General features: G+C 41.3%; 1 protein-coding gene across 2 annotated transcripts in view; it reads left to right on the top strand.

Annotated features, from left to right (window-relative positions):
- Window positions 1-25,700, top strand: part of FLNB (filamin B) — a 240,370-nt gene that overhangs the window by 117,097 nt on the left and 97,573 nt on the right. For both annotated transcript variants that reach the window (XM_088472690.1, XM_088472691.1), the window contains exons 7-11: window positions 1,572-1,734; window positions 6,678-6,878; window positions 14,602-14,739; window positions 17,045-17,171; window positions 24,510-24,646. In XM_088472690.1, coding sequence (XP_088328816.1) covers window positions 1,572-1,734; window positions 6,678-6,878; window positions 14,602-14,739; window positions 17,045-17,171; window positions 24,510-24,646 — 766 coding nt within the window. The remainder of the gene's footprint in view (window positions 1-1,571; window positions 1,735-6,677; window positions 6,879-14,601; window positions 14,740-17,044; window positions 17,172-24,509; window positions 24,647-25,700) is intronic.

The raw sequence follows: 25,700 nt of genomic DNA on the forward strand, positions 1-25,700 counted from the left end.
TATGCTCCTACCTGATAGATTCCTTATTCATTCGGCCAAGTCTAAGGAGCCTATTTAGAAAATAGCTCATTTTGGCACTGTACATGTTCATTTCTTAGCGCACCATACGGAAGCAATGAAAAACGTTTTCTCTATCAAAAGCTTTCGCTATCACATAATATAAGGCATGTGATCTGGAATATGCGCTAGACACACGCAGCCCACGCACGTACAGTAAAGTACAGATGTTGCAGTAGAAGATACGGGGAAGGGTATAGTGCCTGCCAGTCAGAGGTCAGATCCCTCTCTGACTATGCTCTTTCCATAGGATAGAACGGATAATACTATCTTCAGATTGCGTTAGCTTTTGGCACTTGATTAATTGTCCCAGACCAAAGCCCCTAATTAAGAATAATGGGAACTGTGATCTTGTGCGTTACTTAACTGAACGTAGATTTCTGTAACATCTGTAAATTGATTCTCTAGCGTTCTAGTAGTGGGCCAAGCAGTTATTGGAATTTCCCTCAGCTGTATTTGCCTTCTTGCTATGCCTTCCTATAACTTAGGGGCACAATTTATGTATTTTGTAGTGTTCTCTGTGCATAATTCTGCACTCATATGGCTGACATCCCTAGTTACATACAAATGTTTATACAGTAAACAGAATACAAATGCCTCAAGCAAAACATACTTCATATCTTGAAGACAGGCTGCACAAATCCTGGCACGAATTGAGAAATACCGAGCAGCCCTTATCGCTGTACTAATGTCAATAATTCCTTATTAAACGTCCCTGACAGCATCAAAAAGATTAATGGCCCATTTTGTCTATACTGTAACTGTGTACATGTTTCATTTTCAAGTGTCTGGATTTAGCTTTAATTGTTCAGGAATGTAAATGCATGCCTCATTTCACCAACGTTTCGACCAAATGAAAGCAATATACTTTGTTTCTGTATAATGTGGATGGAGAGGTAGCACAGTCTGCAGATGTGCAAGCCAACCTGTGAATACTTACAGTCCTATTTTTTTTTTCAAACCTGTTTTTAAAGGAACATCAGGGTATATGTACTAAGCCTTGGAGAGAGATAAAGTACCAACCAATCGGCTCCTAACTTTTTCAAACAGTCATGTGTTTGTAAAATGACAGTTAGAAGCTGATTGGTTGGTAGTTTATATCTCCAGTGTTTGGTACATATCTCCCAAGTCATTAACAAGCTGTTGATGTCATCAATAAAGCCATGACATCACTATTCCGAAAAGCTATTTCTTTTTATACTGATATTTGTATGTTCCTATCGCTCAGATTAGATTCCATATTCCTTTTTTTTAGTGGCGAGTAATAAATCACAACTTTATCTTGCAAAATATTGATGTAAGATTATCTCTTGCTTAATAAAAGGTTTTTTTTGTCATGGCCCCAGACAAATCTTGAAAGAACTTCTCTGGTTTGGGAAATGTAACCTATAGCAAGCTAAGGCCGGCCACAACCCACCTCAATCTTTTGACACTCGGCACATGAATCTGTTGCTAGTTAAACCACGTTTGTGTGTCCTGCCTAAACTCCTTGCCCTTTATGTTATGTTTTATAGGTGACTGTGCTCTTTGCTGGGCAGCACATTTTAAAGAGTCCATTTGAAGTGAACGTTGAGAAGGCTCAAGGAGACGCCAGTAAAGTGACAGCTAAAGGGCCCGGCCTGGAAACAACGGGCAACATTGCCAATAAACCCACTTATTTTGACATTTACACAGCAGGTGTGTATTGTTCTCCTTGTGTTCCTTTGTTGTTTGGTTTTCAAAGTTAAAGGGGCCGGTGTTCTCATATTTTATTTGCATTGCATCTGCTACTGACGAATATTTGCATGGTGCTTGGCCTGCAGATATAGGGATTTTCTCTCAGGGTATATTACTTTTTGGCAAAAAGAATTGTTGCACTTGCTTCTGCAGTTCTCAGAAATGTCACTGTCACAGTCTACCTTTTATATTTGAAGTCTTGCTAGTCTGTAATGGGATTACATGCACCTGTAACTATCCACACCCCAATGCTTGCCACAAACGTAACATGCCTTATAGTGTCTTGAAGGTCAGCTGTTGCTGATGGAGTTGCATGTATAATCTCTGCCATGCTGCAGATGACGTGTATTCGTTACCGTCTCTCATGCTGTGGGGACAGTGGTCTCGCAATCACTGTAATCCAGTGTTCATTGTGATCTATCATTGTCCTTTCTAAAATGCCACATAAAGCCACTGCTAAATATGTAGGGTGATTCATTTCAGCGCGATGGCCACAATTTACCAACCGGAACAGCACATCCCAGCCATCAACCTTGCACCCCATAGAGGTGTGCAGGAAAACCTGCGATGTTTGTGTGCAACGTAATATGCAGCCGAACATTACGTGCTGTTTGGTGGCTCATGGTCCTGAATTAAATTGTCCCCAGTTGGCCTTAAAGCAAGAATATCACCAAGCTAAAGAACATACCTGGCTTAAATGAACTCTCTGATTTCTCCCCACACTATGAAATCCATGGAAAGCTATCCCCTAAGAACCCTACGCATGAACGCCAAAGAATCTGATTCGTGTTTAAAATCGTCAGCTAGCTCCTGATTGGATGACATAATCATTTGTCCATTCTGGACACAGCTATAACTTTTTTGCCCAACTGCAAGGTCCCGCTTTTTCTCCTGCAAAACCACTCTCAGAAGAAATTGGTCAGTACTATGAGGGCATGAACACACCCCATTGGGCACTTTCTGTAGAAGCTGTGTGCGCAAATGTGTAACCGTAAGTTTTGCCAACTCTGAAATGAAAAACAAGCAACCGATGAGTGAAAAACAAGCCCAACCCAATAAAAAAAAAAAAAAGCTTTCTAAAAAGCCCAACTTAACTGACTGGCTGGATAGGGCGGGTAATTTAATGAAAACCACCAACTTTTTTGTTTATTCACTTTATTAAAATACATATAAAGATTTAGACAATCTGCCTTTAATGTCTTTGCAATGATATTTATCAGCACACTGTGCGAGGTAAAGTGCAGACCACTCTGTGCCAGGTAAAGGCATACTTGTCTACTTTTGAAAAAGCACTTCAGGGAGACTGAAAGCAGCACCTATGAGCATGGGAGTAAAGTATACTTGTACTGCTACTCTGTGCAAGGTAAAGGGCAGGGCGCACTGTGTGAGGTTAAGAGGATTTGTGTAAAGTAAAGTGGATTTAGGCATGTTCACGTATAGGGGAGGTGTTTTTTTGATTGCAGGTGTTTGCTGAAGGTGCATTTTTTTTTTCTTTGTTTTTTAAAATTTCACTTTAGCGTTTTTAAACTATGCTTGCACCCATTTTCAAGTACCCCAAATTTGACAGGACTACTTATTTTCTCCAAAAAAAACAGCTTAATGCTATTCTTCACCACTTGTGCGAAGACTCTATTTAGAGGCAATTGAAAGCACTTAAGTACCCCAAATAGCTCCAGGGGGGCTAATTGGGGACATCTATACTGATCCCCAATGTTAGTGTATCTTTTGGGGGGTTTCAGGCTGATTACCCCATTTCTGACAGCACTTTCCGCCTGTTTGAGTTTTGCCGGGACGTGTTTCCACGTCCTTTGGAATTGAATACGGCACATAGCGGGGCCGCGCACGGTAAGTTTCCGCGACTAAAACACGCAAAGTGCAGTATACGAAAAAGTATCGCGGATGCATAACTAACTGAATATGGCCCAAAGTCTTTTGACTCATCTGCTTGTTTTGGGGCTTATTTTAGATGGTAACTGAGGAACCAAACTGCAACCATAATAAGTCCAAAAATGGACAACCATCTAAAAAAACAAACAAGCAAGCAACTTGAACAAAAACCAAGCCCAGTTCTGCATGTTACAAGCGGAATTAGGAACTATGGTAACAACCACACCATCCTAGGGGTGTGGTTACTTCTCTCTTACCCTCACACCCCTGTCCTCCTGTACTCCAGTACTAAATCTGACCCGTAGGGGCACTAATAAGACTGATGGTAGGTATTCATTCATATTGAGAAAAGGAGAAAGGCCCTCCATGATGTGCTAATTTGGGGGTTGGAGTGGGTGAACATTTTATAAGATTCATCTAATTTATTATTTTTTATCCATTTAAAAACATGAGTGTGAAATGTTGTGTACATGGCGGGAGGAAGGATAGTTCATTCATGTCTAATATTGTACTTTACCAAGTACGCGGCTTGGGGTTCAACTGATATCTGCTATCTATGCATGGCTTTATGTCATTGAGATGCAATGGGAACAGCACATGCATGTTTTTCCTCGCTACCCAGAGAGGTGTACAGGAATACTTTGATGTTGCCGGTACCTTATATGGCGGATATGTGCACATCCCACTAAGGTGAATTGCCCCCAAAAATTGTAGATTGTTACTCCAGCTGCAACTGTGTTAAACTAAAAGCGAACATTAGACCTTTTAGGAAATTATGTCACAGCCAGGAGAATACGCCTGTAACTGATCTACATTTAGGAAGCAAGTTCCTCACATCTGCATTAACTATTCTCTATTCCCTTATTTTCTTCAAGCTGGTCAACACTGGAACCCCATGGATACTGCTCACACTAGGAAGTGACTGGGGATAGAACCTGCCTTAAATACTACATTTATTTTGCTAGATAACATAAAGAGCCAAAACTAGTTACGGTGTCATAGCTTATTAAAAAAATGATTTTCTAGACACCACTAAATCGTCTGCTGCTCACACAACCCCCAAGTTTAATATTGTAATAACAAAGGTAAAGAAAATGTAGATGGGGAAAAAACCGAGGGTAGTTCTTCTGTTCTATTATAAATGAATGTATAAATAAAATACTATTTAAGATTGTATATGTAAATACATTCACCATTTCTACCACGTACAAACTGAAAATGACGTGTGCCATAATAATTCCATTTGTTTATATCTGTTTTGTTTTTCTTCCCATGATTCTCTGTTTAGCTAATATGATGGCTCTGGTATAACAGCCTGGGTTGAAATATTAGCCAGTTCCTACTCCTTTGCTAATTTTAGTACAGAAAACACAAAGGATGTTCTTATTCTACTGAACACTAACTAGCGTTGCTGAGCCAAGGAAAACACCGCGCGTGCCTTCTGGTGAGAGTTATGTAGATGAAAGCTGAGGCTTCCTTCTGTGTTCCCGCCGGATGACTCACAAAAAAACAAAAAACTTCTACAATATATAAAATACAAAAAAAAGTTGTATGAAGTGGTAATGGTTAATATTAGTGAAATGTTCTGTGCACTCCTTATTCCCCTCACCTTACGGTATTACCAACTGTATCAGTCTTATATATTCTTTATATACATCTTTCAATTATTCTCCAAAGAGCCAAACTCTGTCATAGTAACTTTACCACTTAGGAGCAGATCCAATTAGCCGCGATAAGCCGATTTCGGGGAAAAGTTTTCGCCGGTGACGTAATTTCCCCAGGCGAAAACGTATCCCCGTATTCATCTCCAAAGACTTTTCGCCGGTGCGGAAAGTCAATGCATTGGAATAGGCGAAAAAGATTCACCTATGAAAGCTGGCGGAAAAAAGTACAGAATTGTGGTTTTGGGGTGCGAACTTGCGGGAACCACCCTGCACCCTTGGGACAGCCCCCCAAAGGTAAACTTTATCAAAAAAAAGTTTTAAAAAAACTTAATAACACCCCAAAAAAAGTACGGCAGGTGGATTTTTTCAGGTTTTTTAAACTTCACATTAGCAACTTTAAAATATGCTAGCACCTATTTTCATGTACCCCAAATTTGCTGGGACTAGGTATTTTGCTGGAAAATATTGCCTAATGCCATTCTTCACCACTTATGCAAAGACGCTAATAGCAAGCTTTTGGAGAAAAAAAAAACAGATTAGCTTTATAAGGGGTACTAGAACCCCCCATATAGTGATTCCCTATGTTAGTGCAGCTTTTTGGGGGCTACAGAGTGTTTTCGCCATTTTTTTACAGTACTTTTCGCCAAGTCCGAATTCACGAGGTGACGATTTCAATGATTTCTACTTGAATACGGGGATAAGCGGAGACGCGTGATACTATTCCGCATGGAAAACCAGCGATGATGATAAAAACCTCGCCATGCGAAAAGTTCTCGACTATTCATACCTAATTCAATATGCCCCTAAGAGTTACTGCAGATTTTTTTTCTGGAAAAAAATGTAAATAAATACATTTGGCAAAACCAAAAAGAAAAAAACAAGCATCCTGGGGACTGTATAAAGAACAACCTTTGGGATTACTATTCGCTAAACTAGTGGTGGAAAGTCACTGTTTCGTCTTCTGTGAAATCTGTTTGTCTACAGTTAACACCATTTCTCACATGTGCCTCTGTGTAATCTGCTGTGTGTCTATATGGATATGTAAAAATCCATGTTCTGGTTACTGAATAATTTAATTAGAACAAGAATAAAAACTGTGTTGTTTTTTTTGGAATTTAATTTATTGATGTGACGTGTCTGACTACGAGATCAAACAGTGATCAAAACTGCTACTACTGTTATGTTATATTTCTACCAGAAAAAGAGTGAGAGTTCTGTAGCATGTTTAAAATAGATTTGATTGTTTACTAATATTAATAGAATTTGGTTGGAATACACGTTATCTGTACATGCAACATGGTTAAAATATTACCATCTGAAATAATAATCTGTAATTCTGTGTATTTGCTATAGGGGCAGGAATTGGCGATATTGGCATAGAGGTGACAGATCCTCTGGGGAGGAACAATACTGTTGATATTGCTCTTGAAGATAAAGGAAATTGTGTATATCGATGTACCTACAAACCAGTAAAAGCAGGCCCTCACAGTGTTTGTATCAATTTTGGTGGGGAAGCCACGCCCAAAAGCCCTTATGTGGTCAATGTTGGAGAAGGTGAGTACTGAACGTTGAAACATCCCACATTTTATTTTTTTTCATGGATGAGTGTAAATTTTTGTTTTTATATTCAATAAATTAAGCTGTATCTGTCTTAAAAATTAAAAATTAAAGATAATGCCCAGCAAAGAAAACTTTTCAGGAATACCCATTTTAAGTCCCCCAACTAATACATCCAAGGAAGGAAACTGGCACTGGGTGATTTTCAAGGAATGAACACCTTGAGAAGTTTAAAAGTATAAAGGATGAATGTACTAGTTATCAATGTAGGTGATTTGAAAGGCTATCACATATCCAAACCCAGGGGCATAACTAGATATTTGAAGGCCCCATAGCAAAAGTTTGTAAGGGCCCCTATGTACCACCCAATGACGAAAAATGTATATAACACCTGTAACTTTGACAAGAAAGATGGGCCCCATAGCAGCTGCACCCCTTGCACCTCTGGTAGTTATGCCCATGCCAATACATATACAATCAGCTGAACCCAACATGTTATCTGTAGCCTGTATAGTCTATATATAATAAAGTCGACTGCTGATAAAAATTATGTAATGACCAGTGCTATAGTGTTGCTAGTTGCTTGGGGGGAGGGGAGATTAGACATAATTTATTTTTCTGAAATTCTCCATGCATAACTTTTATATACGTAGATCTTATAAAGATCAAGAAAAAGTTCACCTGAACTAGTAAATGTTTTTAAATGAGTTTCATTTCAGAAATGGAAACAAACAACATTCTAATGTAATCTGATTGCCTTACTGTCTACTGTAATCTGTCCACAATAATATTAGTTTTGCAATATTTTCCGGCATATAAAATGGCTAGATAAATAGCTTCTTGCTTTGATCAGATATTTCTGTTCTGCTCTCTACTGCTTTGCTCTCATCTGCTTCCTCCTTCCTACTGCGCTTCTAGATCTCTGCTTCCCAATTCTGATCTGCTCTACCCTTGCCGGATAATGGACTTCACAGCTTAAGCCTCATAGTTGTGTTCAGGACAGGGTTGGTAAGACTCAGCAGGATGTTGTGTTGCTCAGACTTCTGCTATTGTGGATATGTTGTGTTGATCCCCTTCCCCTGTGTCTTACAGTACAAAGAGTCACATTTTCACCCCTTAGCCTCTCTATTCAAAAGTTATTTCATGTCTTAATGGAGAACCAATAAAATAGTGCTACAGTGGAGCCAAACCCAAAATATGTTTAATAAGACTGTCTTGTACCTTCCAATGGTACAGGTTTATGGTGGAACCGTCCATAATAGTTGACTTTAAAATTGTCTGGACTTATGAAAGAAATGAATGTGACTTGACGGAAATGTGGCTCTGTACATGGGGTTGGGCTTATTCAATCCTTATTTTACAGTAGTAAATGTTGGGGTAGGCAGTAAGGTTTGTAATAACTGAGCATATAATACCTGTGAAGTTAGATTTATAGAGAGACTAACATGTTAGTCAAGTCACTTCCTGCTGTTATGTTTCTGTAAATGTCATTCACACATCACTTTGTGGAATAAACTTGCATAGTGCTGCCCTCATTAAGAGAAATGCTTATGACAGTTTACAGTCGAGGAATATGGCAGAATATACTTATCACTCTCTCACATGTGTTAATCCCTGCCTAACATGTTAGGCCAGGGCACGACAAATTTTTGTAAAATCTAGGAGCCATCTTAAAAGTTTAGGAGCCAGACCATCGTCCATTACCAAAATGATGAAAGCTTGTATAGACCACCACATATACCCTTTCAGTGTCCCTCAACCTAGTAGTAAGCCCCCTGTAATAGTGCCCCCAGTAGTAAGCCCCTTGTAATAGTGCCCACAGTAGTAAGCCCCCTGCAATAGTGCCCCTTGTAAAAGTGCCCCCAGTAGCAAGCTCCCTGTAAGTGCCCCCAGTAGTAAGTCCCTTGTAAAAGTGCCCCCAGTAGTAAGTCCCTTGTAAAAGTGCCCCCAGTAGTAAGCTCCTTGAAATAATGCCCCCAGTAGTAAGCCCCCTGTATTAGTGCCCCCAGCAGTAAGCCTCTTGTAATAGTGTTCCCAGTAGTAAGCCGCCTCTAATAATGCCCCCAGTAGTAAACCCCTTCTAATAATGCCCCCTGTAATAGGGCCTCCCGGTAGTAAGCCCCTTGTAATAGTGCCCCCAGTAGTAAGCCCCCTCTAATAGTGCCCCCAGTAGTAAGCCCCCTGCAATAGTACCCCCAGTACTAAGCCCAGTCTAATAGTGCCCCCAGTACTAATACTTGCCTTAGGCCAGGATCCTGCGTCCGCTGCCGTCTGCCGCCCTTCGGAACTTTGGGAGAGAGACGTCATGACGTCTCTACCATAGTGCCTGTGGGGAAGTCCGACCCCGGCTGCAGCGAGTCGGGTGCCCGCTGGTAAAATTTCAGCGGGCGCCCGACAAATGGAGCTTCTCTGCGGCGGCGGGGTGGAGGGTGGCTTGGAAATCCCGATCGTCAAGTCTAAAGTCTTTGTCGCCATAGCGACCTGGCGCCCGGGGTATGTCAAGCTCTGTGTTAGGCTATGTTTGTCGTATCTTATTTTGAGTTTAGATCCTCCTTAGTATTGGTATCTCTACGCCAATAATAAACCCTGTAGACATTACCAACATGATGTGTGTTTGTGTATATAATTATAAAATCTCCAACATAATCCTGTGCCTATTGGCTTTTAGGCAATCGGAGTGTAACTACATCAGCCTGGCCTTTTGGCTATCTCTCACTATCTGTGGTACATGCCATCCCTTTTAACCACAAATCCCTTTCATAAAGTCCTCATCCATCCTTTTTCATAATGTAATCTATGGGGAGGATGGATAACTAACATCCTTTATCTAGAGGCCAGTAGCATGTACATGTTTCCCTGAGATGTGCCTGTTTTTGTTTGTTTGGTTTGATGTTAAGTAACCAATGTATTTTATTAACTATATTTTGTTTTGTACAATTCTATGACTATTAGAAATGTCACCTGCTTTACTTTTTCTGTACCTCAGTGGTGAATTTCCCACTAAGCAGGTGAGGCACGTGCCTAGGGGCTCCACCTGCTGGGGGTGGAACTTGGACACACGTTTTATTACAGTCAGTCTTACATTTCCCAGTAACTACGTAACATTTCCAATGTACCGTACACCATTTTGAGTGAAGTTTGGACGGTAGGATATGCGCAGACTGAGTTTGTACCTTTGGTTTACATTCCACTAAAGATGGCATATGGTACAGTACAGTGGACATATTTTGTAGTTACGGAAATTGGATAGACCAATCAGTGTATGCCTGGGGGCTGACCATAGAGGACGGACACAGGCCCCGGTACTGAAAGGGGGTGTGTCCAATACAGGGAGGCATGACCATGGTCCCTCTTAAATTTTATTTTTCAAATAGTATGTTTGGCATTTCGGGCTGCGCAATTGGGGTGCTGACAGCCGTACATCTGCTGTAGCCACAGAACAGAGGGTAGGAGGGGCAGCGAGTACGGGGGCGTGTGCCCTTAGGAGGAAGTCTCCCAGTACACTAGCGACCTAGTCACCTGCCTCCTGCAGAGTGCATACCCCCGCCCACAGCAGCTGGCACCTGTGGGTTAAGATGTCTTCTTGAGTGCACACGCCCCTCACGTCCCCCTCCTCGCTGCTGAGAAATTACAGACTGCCACCAGGTATCAGCTTGTTTGATATTACGGTCAGTGACGGAAGTAAAACAAGTATCCTGAGTGCTGCCCATCCCCAGCAAGTGGCGCACATATAATATGAGATGTCATAGCTCATGGTTTGGTTTATTATTATATTCTGTTATACTGGTAATTGCCAAATTAGGGTTTAAACCTAATAAAAATAATAAAATTGTGTGGTGGGGGGAAAGCCATTAATTTTGTGCCTAGGAGCTCAATATGCCCCTGCTGTACCTACATACATTTAAATGTTATTTAAAAATAAAGAATAATTCTAAAAACCGTTTTATAAAGTCTGTTCAAATAAAACATGGAATAAGTGGAACACTGAAATAAGAAAGCTCTAACTCCGTGCTGTTTTTAGTGGCAGTGTGGCCAGAATGCCAGTATGCTACCAGTAAGATTCAGTTGGCATTGCCATTGCTGTATGACCCAATATGCTTTGAGCTTGTCTGAATTCATTTCCCAGCCTAGACATGACTATTTACTTACCGTCTGTGCTTTATAGGCCTATGTGGAATATATAGATCAATTCCATGTGTGGTTTAGATGATAACTGTAACTTACCAATGAAACATTACTGGTCATTATTGGTCTGCAGTTTATTTTTCTTCTGGCTGCCACATACCACACACAGTTATCTCTCAGTCTCCAGGTTTGTGGTTTTACCACCTCTGCAATGTAACTAGACATTAGCAAGTTTATTTATGTAAATAGTGTCACAGGTTACCAGACATGAAAGGATTGCCAACTCATCCCTTTAATTACTGACGCATGTAAATTCTGTGGCCTCTCTCGACCTTACCTGGTTTTAATTAGACAGAGGACCTGTATGGTGTACATGTATCAGTCAATTAAAGACAACTCTAGTTTTGTTTTTATTGTTTCAATAAAGCAGTGGTTGTCAAGTATATTTTTTTCTTGCATATAATCTAGTGCATAATCCAGAAACATACAACAATTATTACTATCATTCTTGTACACTATATTGCTAGTAGATTAGTATATGTTGGATCTGGAGCCCGTAATAATTTCATGGCAAATATAGATGGGGTTACTGAGTATTATTTCAAAAGACGTGTTCTAATCCCGTGTTCTAGTCTGCAAATGCTAATCAGTTAGAAAAATCCATTACATGCAGCTTGTTGTAAATGTTCCACAAAGCCCTAAATTACTAAAACCACACATTAGTGTGGAAGGCAATTATAATAATTGGAGCCAAGGTATGATTTATTTGTACATCCCTAAACCTAACCCCCGATACTTACTTTCGGGATGCCGGTGGTTGGGATTCTGGAGCCGAGATCTTGACTCTGGTATTTAGACCGTCGGACTGCCGGGATGCTGACTACATCCCATACAGAATCATAAGTCCTAAAATTAGGAGGTTTGGTCTAATGATATACTGGTGCTTTCTCTGACCGGTGTATGTACGTGTTTGAAGACTGTATGATGACTGCACATTACATACCTCCCTAGTTTTCAGGTAGAGCTAAAAAGAATTGTTCAAAATTTGACCTTTTCCCCAGGATGTGCTTACATGCCCCTTTTCCACCAGTCATGCTTCTTGCCCACTGGCAATACCCCTGTTGGGTGTTTTTTTGTTTTGCTGATGCCACACCTGCAAATCAGTAAGCCACATATTAGTACGGCAGTGTAGAGCACAAGCTTTAGGCTAAAGGCTAATCCTACTGCTGTCACATAGACCTTTTAATATATTTTATGCAAAATGTATAGCCGTGGTTCCCAAATTTTATTGAGTCATGGCACCCTATAGTGTCCTCATTTTATCACTGCACCTCTAGGCCAAATGTTTCTTTTTGTAGAATTCCGAAAACAATTATTAAATTAAGTAATGTTATTACCTGTAATCCTTATGATCCGTTATGTGGTGGACAGGTTTGCGCTTCTGTTTGTCCACATATTTTATGAAGGACAACAGCACTGGATTTGCCTATCACATTGATCATAAATAGTTTGATTTGGCCACCAACCCTTGCAGTGCCACGGCACCCAGTCTGGGAACCACTGATGTATATGAATAAAAGATAATACTAAATAATGGATGCTGATCTGTACAAATTAACTAGTAGGACACCATAAAATTGGTATACCAGTTCGTCAATCATAATGCTGTCCTTCAGCATTTCCACACGGTCTGATGTTCAGCGTGCATGTTGATAAGGTCTAATAGTTGACATGACGACATTTTACAAGTCAACACTGCAATATTATCAACATGTTGTCATTATGCTCGTTGATAGTGAGAATGTCAACCATATTATCGCAGTATAACCAAATGCTGCTCTCTTCATAATGTAGACATGAATAATGTGACATTCTGAATCTTGCAATGATTGCATACCAATAAAATGACCTGTCCATAAACTTCAATGAAACTGACTCTAGTGGACATATCACATGAAAACTAGTTGACTGTATCTACCTTTTCCGCTTAATAATTGTTTAAAACTAGTCATCTGTTAAATATGTACCTAATCCTAATTTATGATCCAAAACTAAAGGAGGAATTCAATTAGAAGCGATAAGTCGTTTTCGTGTAAAAAGTTTGCACTTTTCCTGAAAAGTGATTATCGCCCAGTTCAGTTGCAGGTGAAGTTAACACCCAATATTTTTACATAGGACTTAACACCTTTTTTGTTTCTTTGCCACCTCCTCAGCAGGTGAAAAGTTGGAAAAAATCCCTATTATAAGGTAAAATGTTGGGACTTGGGGCCTGATTCAGAGTTGGAAATAGAGAGAGATATCTCTCTCCAACTGATCATCTTGGTGAAACCATGCTGCACTGCAGGTGGGGCAGATTTAAAATGTGCAGAGAGATTTAGATTTGAGAGGTATCCAAACTGACATCTAAATTGTAGAGTAATAATAAATCTGTGCAGTATTTGTGGGCTACATGCAAAAGCAGCCAGTATTTACCCTCTTTGAAAAAAAAAATTATGTATTTACATACACCCCTTGCATTGCAACATGGTTTGTCCAGGTACACAGTTAAGTGCTATCTCTCTCTATTCCCAACTCTGAATCAGGCCCTTGGTTCAGAACCACTGGGACACCCTCCTTAATGAATAATTAGGCAAAAATAAATTTTTAATTAGCTTAAGTTGGCCAATATTGACGTAATTTTGGGTGTGAAAAAGTGCAGAAAAATGGGTTAATTGATGTGTGACAGGTATATGGGTGTGCTGTATGAATGGTACAGGTGTTTTTAAGATTGCAGGTGGGTTTTAGAGGTGTCTTTTGAAGTTTTCTCTAATTGAGTCAAATGGCTGTCTCAAACACTGAAAAAATTAAAGAACCCCAAATACTTTTATTATGAACACTAAAAGATTTTATACTCTTATCCAATATTATTTTTGTCTTGTTTTTGGTGTACAGGCAGATTTCTAAATTTTTGTCTATACTGTACTTAAAACCAGCAAGAATCAGGTGAAACACTAATCAGCCATTTTCTAATTGGATTTGCACGATATGTTAACACTCGTATACAGGTGTTAAGTAAAATTATCAGACGATATGCATGATAAGTTAACAGGCACGAAAACGTATCACCTTCGCCTCTAATTGAATCCCGCCCCTTAAATGGACAAAACAAATATTATAGCCATAATTTATTATAACAATGATTGTAGTTTAAAGTACTGTAAGTTGTGAGTGAATACACCCTAAACTGGTGATTACACGCCCAGCATGCTCATAATGGTCCCCCCACCACCTAGATTTCCCAATAATGGTTTGCAGAGAGAGTCTATCAACTTAAATAACATGGAAAAAGTAAATGAAAAAATATTTATGCTACAATAGTCATATATTTCTTGTATGGTCAATATAGACTCTTTGCCATTTTGCATGTGTTGTTTGTTGCTCCCAAAATGTTTTACCAGCTCTGTTAAAGGGCCCGGCATGCTATTCCATTAATTCTCGCTCCGTGGCTCTCCTTCCACCATCACTCATGAAGCATGGAGTTGTCAGCATCACACAGAGAGTGTTATCATTACATGAATATCTGAAAACGTGCTCCTATCACTTTTCTTTTCAACAGCCTGTAACCCGAATGCTTGTCGAGCCAGCGGACGTGGCTTGCAGCCCAGAGGCGTCAGGATTAGAGAAACTGCTGATTTTAAGGTCGACACCAGGCCTGCAGGAAGTGGTGACCTCCATGTCTCGGTGAAAGGGCCAAGTAAGTGTCTGGTATTGTTACACTGTTTGCAAACGTTCCCTCCTCTTGGGGTGTATTTACTATAATACTTTAATGCAAAAATCTGTAATCGCTTTTGCCAGATAAAATAAAATTTCTAGGTAATCGATACCTGAGCCATTTTGTCTTCAGTCTCATAGCAAGGAGTGGACATTAGTATCCGTTGGATGTTCTGAACAATTATATTGTATTTTTTTATTATTCTCTGTGGAGAATGTAAAATTTTGTGAAGGGATTGGCCCTGCTGTTTATTTATAGCCGATTTGTTATTTTCTGATTTCCTTTACAGTGGGACACTATAGTGAGCATGTATTTATGGACATCTTGTACATTTACATATCAGTTTGCTGGTTTTTACATAACTATTTCAGACTGCGCTATACTCGGATATTTTATTAATGTCTGAAAAAAACAAATTGTATAAGAGGGGGAAAAAAAAATTCTAAGTTCACAAGAAACCAGATTGGTGCTGAGAAAACAAAGAGATACTTATTTGGAATACTTTATCCCCTGTTTTCCCAAATAGTAGGGAGTGATGAGTGTGGTTCCTGTGGAGCTCTCACTGTTCTTGACCAATACTGGATTATAATGATCACTTTGTCATGGTAGTTTGTGTCACAGAGCTATAAAGGAAACCCCATTCATGCTCAAATATAAAAGGGACCATTTATCAACCTTATCGCCCCTTTAAATCTTGTGGAAACAGCAGTTTCCATGGTTAGAATAACAGGTTTAAACCCCCGGGCTGGGAACAGCCTGTCTTAGGGTAGTGAAGCTTAGTGCAGAAGGGCGGACCACTTGAGAATTATTGGTAGGCGACGTTATGGGTAGAATAAATTTTATAGGCACAGGTTGCCTTGTCTGAGGCCTATTTTTCATTAAAAAATTCCACCCCACTCTCCCTTGAGTGTGTTGGGAAACGATGGAAGTCAGCGGTCATCTTGTCGCACTAGTTCTTAAGGTGCTCTCCCCTTCAATACACAGGATAAGCTGATTCTACCCTACTGGTGTCAGTGGCACCACCTGGAATGGTGGGCCTTTTTGTGTCATTGGAGGGTGTAGATTGATACCCAAGCTTGGTCGATGTTGAGGGGCTGGCATTTGGCACCCATTGTTGTGTTGATGGGCTGGCATTTGGCACCCATTGTAGGCCTGTTGTAAATTGGTTTTGGCAAGTGTCTTTATTATTAACTGGTCTTTCTTTCTTTTACTACCATACAGGTTTCTCAAATAACATTTTAAATAAGAATGTCCTTCTTTATACCCATTTTATGGCTCTGGTGTTTTTCTTTATTAAGTTAGATTAGTTTTTCACTATTTGCTCTGCAGTGGGGTCATAGTCTATCATTCGCTGTTTTTTAATTATTTATTCGATTAAGCAAAAGCTGGAGGCAGGAGTTATCACGGATTTTTTTTCTTTCAAAATGGAGCCACACATGCCCAGTGTCAGAAATGGCAATAGTTATGGCCATCACATTACTGCCAACCACTTCCCTTAAGCTGGGTACACAATGGAGCGATGTTGGCCCGATTTGTCGCTTTGTAACGACGAATTGCCTGCATCGCTCAGAGAGATTGCTAGCGACCTTCAGTAAGTTTATGAAGGATGGAATAGTGATCGTTCCATTGTTCATAAACTCGTCCCAATGTGTACGGGATACCCCCATTCAAGGGTATTCTTTCTGATGTCGGAACGAATGCCCATCGCTCCAGTGTATACCCAGCTTAAAACAGGCTGCTATTTTTTTTTTTTAAATATGCACTAAACCGTTTGATTGCTGTGATCAGGTAATTGCTCTAGATCTTGCTGTCTGTGGCGTGTTGTCGTGGGCTGTCTAAATCCTTTCACAAATTCTCTAGACCAGAAGTACAAAATAACATGTTCCAGTGCCTAAGTTTAATGTGAATGACCTATAATATAATTGATTAAAAGCGACACAGTGAAAAAAGCATTAAACAAGATTTGGGACAGCCGGATCATTCATCCTTAGGTGTGAAGTCTTTAATGTTTTTCCCCGTTGTGCGTGTGTATATAGATATGATACAGTGTCCTGGTTAGTGAACCATAGATCTGCACAGATGTAGCCAATGCTGAAAATATTAGACATTCCAGGCATATCCTGAGCATGTCTAATACCGAACATCTACAATGTAGGAGTTTGTGGGCATCCTGTCCAAAGCTTGAAAATTCCACCATGTCTATTTAGAGGACTCATTTGTCTTCTCCTCCGCGTGGCTAAAAGCTACACTGAGATAAAGCTAACATTGTGCTGATGTCTTTTGGCAGAGGGCCTGGATGAGCTTGTGAAAGAGTTGGAGGCGGTAGATGGCGTCCATTTGTTTGAGTATTACCCCCTGCACCCTGGAAAACATGTGGCGACCATCACTTGGGGTGGACATCAGATCCCTAAAAGGTAAGAAGATTGTGGGGTCTATTTACTAAGCAGTGTTAGGATAAAGTGAAAGGAGATAAGGTGCCAGCCAATCGGCTCCCAACTGTCATTTTTCTAACACAACCTGTGACATGGCAGTTAGGAGCTGATTGTTTGGTACCTTATCTCATTTCACTTTGTCTCCTACCACTGCTTAGTAAATAGACCTCTATGTCCTGTAAATATTAATTACCATGTTAAGGGTTGTCGTATTTATCTATTTTTTTAATGTGGAATTTTCCATTGACCTAATAAAGGAAGTAGACCGAAATGAAACATATGGCACACAAACTTTTTTCCTAAGTGTATATAGAATTGTTATGGCATATAGTGAAATATAGCTCCTAGTTGAATCTGTTTATTAAGAAACACATTTCATATCCGTTCTTCCTCTTCCTATTTCCAGCTAGTCACTATTGTGAGACTGAGATATTTGCTCAGTGAAAGCATCCTGTTGTCATGGGAACAGCTTATCTCAGACTATTTTCGTGTAGGATGCAGTGATTTACTGCATAAACTACTTTCATGTAATTTCCCGTGGTGTCGTGCTATGCAGAACATTCACATACATATTTATTAAAGTTTCAGGATCTTTTCAGGCCGTTATCCTATGCACAGCAGACCACTTTATGTGGCAGTAACATAACCGTTGCTAACTGGACCCTTAAAATGGGACTGGACGACATTGATTGCTCTTAATAGTATTAAAACTTTACAATTTTGCAAGTACTTTATAAAAAGTGGAATTCATCATTATGTTTATTTAGCCACAAATTGGGGCATTATTGGATGTGTAAATATTTCAGCTGCTATCACGGCATAGACTTGCCTCTCTCTCGCTTTACAATATGTTAATAACTTTCTGTCCATGGTATAGAGAATTTGTTGTAGTCTGCATGGGTGTAACTACCTTAGATGCAGCTGCTATGGGGCTTAGGGGTGCCCATCTTCCTTGTCAAAGTTACATATGTTATATACATTTTCACCATTGGTTGGTACAAAGCGGCGCCTACAAACTTTTTCTATGGGGCCTTCAAATACCTAATTACGCCCCTGGTAGTCTGGCCGTATACAAGCTTTAGATGGTTACAACCAGATCACTTGGTTGCCATACATATAAAGTACACTTGGTCCCAGGTCTCGTGCCCTCTAACAAGCCCCTTCCCCTCCTGTTTAGTTTAAACGTTGGCAAGGGTGAGAAGTCTCCCAGTAACTGGGTAAAATTAAATACCTGCAGCAATATACTAGCACATATCGTAACCTCCTATATAGTAGACCAGGGAAATCATTAACCCAGTCCTAGAATGTCATCACTATGCAAAGGTCACTGAAGTCTTTTTTTCTTATGCAATTCTTTCATTCTTTTGTGTTTTGTAATGATTTGGGAATGTGCTAGAGGAGGATATCCGTTTAATAAATGGGTCTGATGTGGCATGTACAGTCTGTTATCACAGGGCAAGATATTTGTAATACAGGTTGAGCCTCCCATATCCAAAATGCTTGGGACCAGGGGTATTTTGGATATCGGAATATTCCGTATTTTGGAATATTTGCATACCATATTGAAATGTCTTAGGAATAGGGCCCAAATCTAAACATGCTTTTATGTGTTATATATACCTTATACACACAGCCTGAAGGTAATTTTATACAATATTTTCAATAATTTTGTGCCTCAAACAAAGTTTGTGTACATACATGAAATTTATTTATGTTTCATATTAGGGGTGTGCACCGGACACTTTTCGTGTTTTGTGTTTTGGTTTTGGATCTGGATCTTTCTTCGTGTTTTGGATCTGGATTGGTTTTGCCAAAACCACCCTTCCGTGTTTTGGGTTCTGGGTTTTGTGTTTTGGATCTGGATTTTTTCTTAAAAAATAAAAAAACCCCGCTAAAATCACATAAATGGGCCTTTTTTTGTTCCTACGCTATTAATAACCCCAATAACATTAATTTCCACTCATTTCCACTCTATTCTGAACACCTCACACCTCACAATATTGTTTTTAGGCCAAAAGGTTGTACCGAGGAAGCTGGATGACTATGCTAAGCGACACAAGGGGGCGGCACAAACACGTGGCCCATCTAGGAGTGGCACTGCAGTGGCAGACAGGAAGCCAATCAGCGTTATGGTGCCCATTTGCATGTAGCACGAACCCGGGAGATCCGTGCTACATGCATCTGTGTGATTGGCACAGAGCAATGACAGGTCCGTGAGACCCGTCTGTGCTGCTGTGGTAAAAAAAAAAAAAAAAAAACCTGTGTAAAAAAAGAAAAAAATGGCGTGCACCCCCCCAAAAAAGAGCAACCAGCCCCGGGCATTAGTAACCCAGTGCTGGGTGTGCTTAAATACAGGGGACAAACGACGTAGGGGTCCCCTGTACTTAAGCACAACCAGCACCGGGCTAGTCAGAACCAGCGCTGGTTGCCAAAATACGGGGGACAAACGACGTAGGGGTCCCCTGTATTCTGCGCAACCAGCTCTGGGCTCTGATCCGGTCCTGGTTCTGGAAATATAGGGGACAAAAAATGAGTAGGGTTCCCCTGTATGTTCCAGAACCAGCACTGGACTTTTTCTAGCGGGGGGCTGATGCCACAGCCAGGGGAGCCCTTTCACCGGGCCCCCCAGCCGCAGCATCAACCCTGACCGCTAGTCAGCCCAGGCCGGGGATCCCTGGAGAGCTGGGGACCCCCCCAATAAAGGGGTCACCCTCTCCAGGGCACCCCAGGCCCAGGCTGATAGCCCGGGGCTATCCCCGCCACCCCTGGTGGCGGTGGGTGGCGGGTTGATTGTGTGGTGTGGTGTAAATAAAGAATATCAAACATTGTCTTTACAAGTAGAACTGCAAGTCCCAGCTAGCCTGCCCCGCATGCTGGTACTTGGAGAACCACAAGTACCAGCATGCAGGGCATTAAGGGCCCACTAGTACCTGTAGTTCACCTGTAAAAAAAATGTTTAAAAAAACACAGGACACACACACCGTGACAGTATAAGTTTATTAAACATACATACACACACACACATGTACACATACTCACCTATGTAACCTGTAGCATCGGTCCACTTGTCCGGTAAAGTATCCCTAGGGGACCTGTGAAAAAAAACATACTCACCATCTCCTATGCGAGGTTCTGTCCTCTTCGTTCCAAAGTAGGCATCCCCGGACTTGGCAAAAAAAAAAAACGAAAACGCGATCCACGAACTTAGTACCGTTCTATAGAACGGTACTTCCCGAATGAGAGCTTAGCGGCGGGGTATCACCATGGAAACCCCGCTGCTAAGCGTTCATTGGCTGAGAGAGGCCATCTCCCGTCTCTCTCAGCCAATGAACGGCTCCCTCCATTGTAGTCAATGCTGGGAGCCGCAAGGTTATTAAAGTTTACCCTGCGGTTCCCACCATTGACTACAATGGAGGGAGCCGTTCATTGGCTGAGAGACGGGAGATGACCTCTCTCAGCCAATGAACGCTTAGCAGCGGGGTTTCCATGGTGATACCCCGCCGCTAAGCTCTCATTCGGGAAGTACCGTTCTATAGAACGGTACTAAGTTCGTGGATCGCGTTTTCGTTTTTTTTTTTGCCAAGTCCGGGGATGCCTACTTTGGAACGAAGAGGACAGAACCTCGCATAGGAGATGGTGAGTATGTTTTTTTTCACAGGTCCCCTATGGATACTTTACCGGACAAGTGGACCGATGCTACAGGGTTACATAGGTGAGTATGTGTACATGTGTGTGTGTGTGTGTGTGTGTGTATGTATGTTTAATAAACTTATACTGTCACGGTGTGTGTGTCCTGTGTTTTTTTAAAACATTTTTTTACAGGTGAACTACAGGTACTAGTGGGCCCTTAATGCCCTGCATGCTGGTACTTGTGGTTCTCCAAGTACCAGCATGCGGGGCAGGCTTGCTGGGACTTGCAGTTCTACTTGTAAAGACAATGTTTGATATTCTTTATTTACACCACACCACACAATCAACCCGCCACCCACCGCCACCAGGGGTGGCGGGGATAGCCCCGGGCTATCAGCCTGGGCCTGGGGTGCCCTGGAGAGGGTGACCCCTTTATTGGGGGGGTCCCCAGCTCTCCAGGGATCCCCGGCCTGGGCTGACTAGCGGTCAGGGCTGATGCTGCGGCTGGGGGGCCCGGTGAAAGGGCTCCCCTGGCTGTGGCATCAGCCCCCCGCTAGAAAAAGTCCAGTGCTGGTTCTGGAACATACAGGGGAACCCTACTCATTTTTTTCCCCTGTATTTCCAGAACCAGGACCGGATCAGAGCCCAGAGCTGGTTGCGCAGAATACGGGGGACCCCTACGTCGTTTGTCCCCCGTATTTTGGCAACCAGCTCTGGTTCTGACTAGCCCGGTGCTGGTTGTGTTTAAGTACAGGGGACCCCTATGTCGTTTGTCCCCTGTATTTAAGCACACCCAGCACTGGGTCACTAATGCCCGGGGCTGGTTGCTCTTTTTTTGGGGGGGAGGACGCCATTTTTTTCTCTTTTTACACAGGTTTTTTTTTTTTTATTTACCACAGCAGCACAGACGGGTCTCACGGACCCGTTAGTGCTCTGTGTCAATGACACAGATGCAAGTAGCACGGATCTCCTGGTCCGTGCGTGCATCTGTGTCATTGAAATACACAGCAGCACAGACGGGTCTCACTGACCCATCTGTGCTCTGTGTCACTGTCAATCACACAGATGCATGTAGCACGGATCTCACGAGTCCGTGCTACATGCAAATGAGCACCATAATGCTGATTGGCTGAGAGCCGTGACAGACGGCTCTGTCAGCCAATCAGCACTTTGCCCATTAAAGGCAAAGGCATTTTTTTTTAAATGGCCGCTCGAGGCAAAACCTCGAGATCCGACAGCAGATCTCGAGGTTTTGCCTCGGGAGAGGGATCCGGGGCAGACAGGGAGATCCGAGCTTGGGCTCGGATCGCCCCGGATCCCCGAAGTTCGGGTGGGTTCGGTTCTCAGGGAACCGAACCCGCTCATCCCTATTTCATATACACCTTATACACACAGCCTATAGGTGATTTTATACTTTTATTTTTAATAATTTTGTGCCTTAAACAAAGTTTGTGTACTTTGAACCATCAAAAATCAAAGGTATCACTATCTCAGTCAAGCTAAAAATATTCCGTATTTCGGAATATTCCGTATTTCAGAATATTTGGATATGGGAGACTCAACCTGTATGAAGTATTTGTAGGTAAGTAGCAGTTGAAATCTACTTTTAAACATGAGGACTCTCTGCTAACAGTTGTCTAAATGGAAGCCCTAAACATGAAACAGTGTATGGGGTACAGAACAGTGTTTCTACTTTGTCTGAGAGATATTGTATTTAAAAATAATATTTAATAATCCAGTGCAATGTGCAATGAATGTGGGTCTGTAATCCATGGCAACCAATAGGATATCAGATTGATTCAGTTCACTAAACTATTAAATATATCTAATTATAGTGTTCATTCCAGCACCCTGCACCTGTCACATCCCGTGCAGTTTCTCTTTTCTGCCAGGGGTGTCGCTGTCTGCACTAGTGCTTCTAGCACACTCTGATCTGCATCTCAGCAGTTTGTTGCATTAGCTGAGTGTGCTAGAAGCACCAGAGCAGAGAGTGACACCCCAGGCAGGAAAGAGGAACTGCAGGGGTTGTGACAGGTGCAGGGTGCTAGAATGAAGACTAAATTGGTTGCTGACGGTCAGAGTGCATAATTATATATTTATTTTTTTTGGCATCATGTGACTTACAGGATTCATTGGGCCTGGCGCAGTGAATAAAAGTCCGTTCTGCGGTCAAGCTTTTGCATGTTTAAATTGCGCATTCTCTGAAGCTGAGTGCACGCATCTACTGGCAATGTATAACTCAGTCATGGCTGTATGGGTGTAACGAAGGTGTTTGCAGGATGTTCGCATGTAGGCATATATTAAACGTTTAAAGGGGGAATTCACTTAGCAGCCATAAGCCGCTTTTTCACGAAAATCGATGAAATACCTATCACGCAATCCTATTAGCCGCGGTTTTCGTGGATGGGAATTCTCCATAGCAATTATCACAAATTAGTTATCACCACCTCCTGAGCAGGGGATAAGTTGGGGAATATGCTTATTTTAAATGTCAGGACTTGGTTCAGAACCACTAATTTGCCTAATTAGTCATTAAGGAGGACACCCTCTTTAATGACTAATTAGGCAAAAATAATTTTTAATTAGCTTAATTTGGCCAATAATGTCTCTTTTTGGGGTGATAAAGTACAAAGTGCAGGAAAATGGCTTAATTGATGTGGGACAGGTATATGGGGGTGCTATATGAGTGGGGCAGGTATATGGGGTGCTGTATGAGTGGGACAGGTATATGGGGTGCAGTATGAGTGGGACAGGTATATGGGGTGCTGTATGAGTGGGACGGTATATGGGGTGCTGTATGAGTGGGACGGTATATGGGGGTGCTGTATGAGTGGGATGGTATATGGGGGTGCTGTATGAGTGGATGGTATATGGGGGTGCTATATGAATGGGACGGTATATGGGGGTGCTGTATGAGTGGGACGGTATATGGGGGTGCTATATGAATGGGACAGGTGTTTTTAAGACTGCAGGTGGGTGTTGGAGGCATATTTTGAAGTTTTTTTTTAAAGTGTCTTTAAATGATACAAATATATGCTTATGGACATTTATTTTTTATGCATCCCCAATTTAAGTATAACATTTATTTTGCCCCCCCCCCAAAAAAAAAATAAAAAATTTGCTTTCTATCATTATTTGACTGTTTAGAATAATGCATATAACAGCCATTTGACACAATTTAAGAACCCCCAAAACTTTTATTAGGGCCACTAATACACTTTTATACTGTTATCCTATATCACTTTGCCTTTTTAAGGGGTACTGTCAGGTTTCCCCTTTTTCACCTATACTTATAGCGGGTAAAAGCATTATCAAGCGAATGCCGCAAAGTGACTTTTGCAATTGGATTGCGTGAAAAAAGGGAGCGTACATAGACGCGTTATGTGGAATTATCGCGCTATGGGTGCAATAACTCGCAACAAGTTATCGTGCCTAATTGAATTCCAACCCTAAAGCTTTTAGCTCCTGTTGTGCACTTTGTTTTTATTAAAAAAATTCCCACCTGCCCAGGTAACCTAGTTCCACAGACTTTGGCCTGCTGTACCGATGGTGGCCTTTCCTCATGTTTGAACACCGTGCCACCCACCTGGAACAGTAGATTTTTGCTTATTCCAGGCAGTGCATGTGCAAAATACTTTAAATACAATATTCCATATGTATTATAATTGTCTTTATTTTCATTTATTTCAGCCCATTTGAAGTCCAGGTGGGACCTGAAGCTGGTCCTCAGAAAGTACGGGCATGGGGACCTGGGCTCTATGGGGGTGTTGTAGGGAAATCGGCAGACTTTGTGGTGGAGTCCATTGGCACGGAGGTGGGGTCATTAGGTAAGTGTTAAGAGTCTCTTTTTTTTATATTACGTGAAATTTTATAAGGCATCTATAACAACATGGTGCAAATAGTACACATGTAATCCAACGCATAGTAACCAGTCTGTATTATTGATGTGTATCTGTTGCTCACACACAGTGGATTGGTGGCCATTTTGTTATTTTAGAAACTTCATGAAAATCAGCCTGTTGGACCTCATGATATTACAGTTGCATGATTTAATTTTTTTTCCCGCTAATAGTTTTTCTGTCTACACCCCGTATAGGTACACTTTAAGGTTTTGTGTTGTCACTTAAAAAACAAGGACTCCCCTGTATCAAGGCCTTGTTCTGATACTGGGGTTTTGTCAATACAGGCTAACATCCAGGCTGCTTTTGGCCCTATATACTGTATGCTGGTTGACCAATATTTGCATACTTAATACAGCCATTGACCAAATGATTGAAAATTAGTTTTGGTTGGCTGGCCCACACAATGTGCAGTAACCATCTATTTTATATGACTACAGCCAAATTGTCCAACTCCGCTCAACTTTTTGACACACTCAAAAAAATAAATATCTGTGTTTTAGGTTTGTTTTTTTCCCCCCAGAACTTTCTGCTACTAGCAACCCTTATTAAGTCTTACTAGCGTATTGTAACATAATTAATTCACCATTGAATATCTTTATACATTTATGTCAACAATACTATACATTCTTATTGAGACTCGGAAACACTTTGGCATTTTGCTTAGTTGACTATTGATGGTTTCATTTGGTCAGATGTCTCAGGGTGCTCTCTTTCTGTTGATTCCACCATGTCACCATGTACTAGAGCTGTTGTCGTGACGTCTGATTCTAGAGTTCTATGTAATCCAGTACAAGTATTAGGACAAATGGGCATTGATCAGTGGGGCATTTCCTGCCGACTCCTGTCCTTTATAGTCCAGACAAGGAATCTCTTGTACTTGTACCTTGTTCTTTTAACACAAGAGACCGTGTAACTCTTGGGCTCGTGTGTACCAAGATATCGATACGCAAATAAAACCCGAAAATATCCGCTACATACC

Source organism: Taudactylus pleione, unplaced genomic scaffold (assembly GCF_031769625.1).
Source record: "Taudactylus pleione unplaced genomic scaffold, aTauple2 ptg000128l, whole genome shotgun sequence".
Lineage (NCBI taxonomy): Eukaryota > Metazoa > Chordata > Amphibia > Anura > Myobatrachidae > Taudactylus > Taudactylus pleione.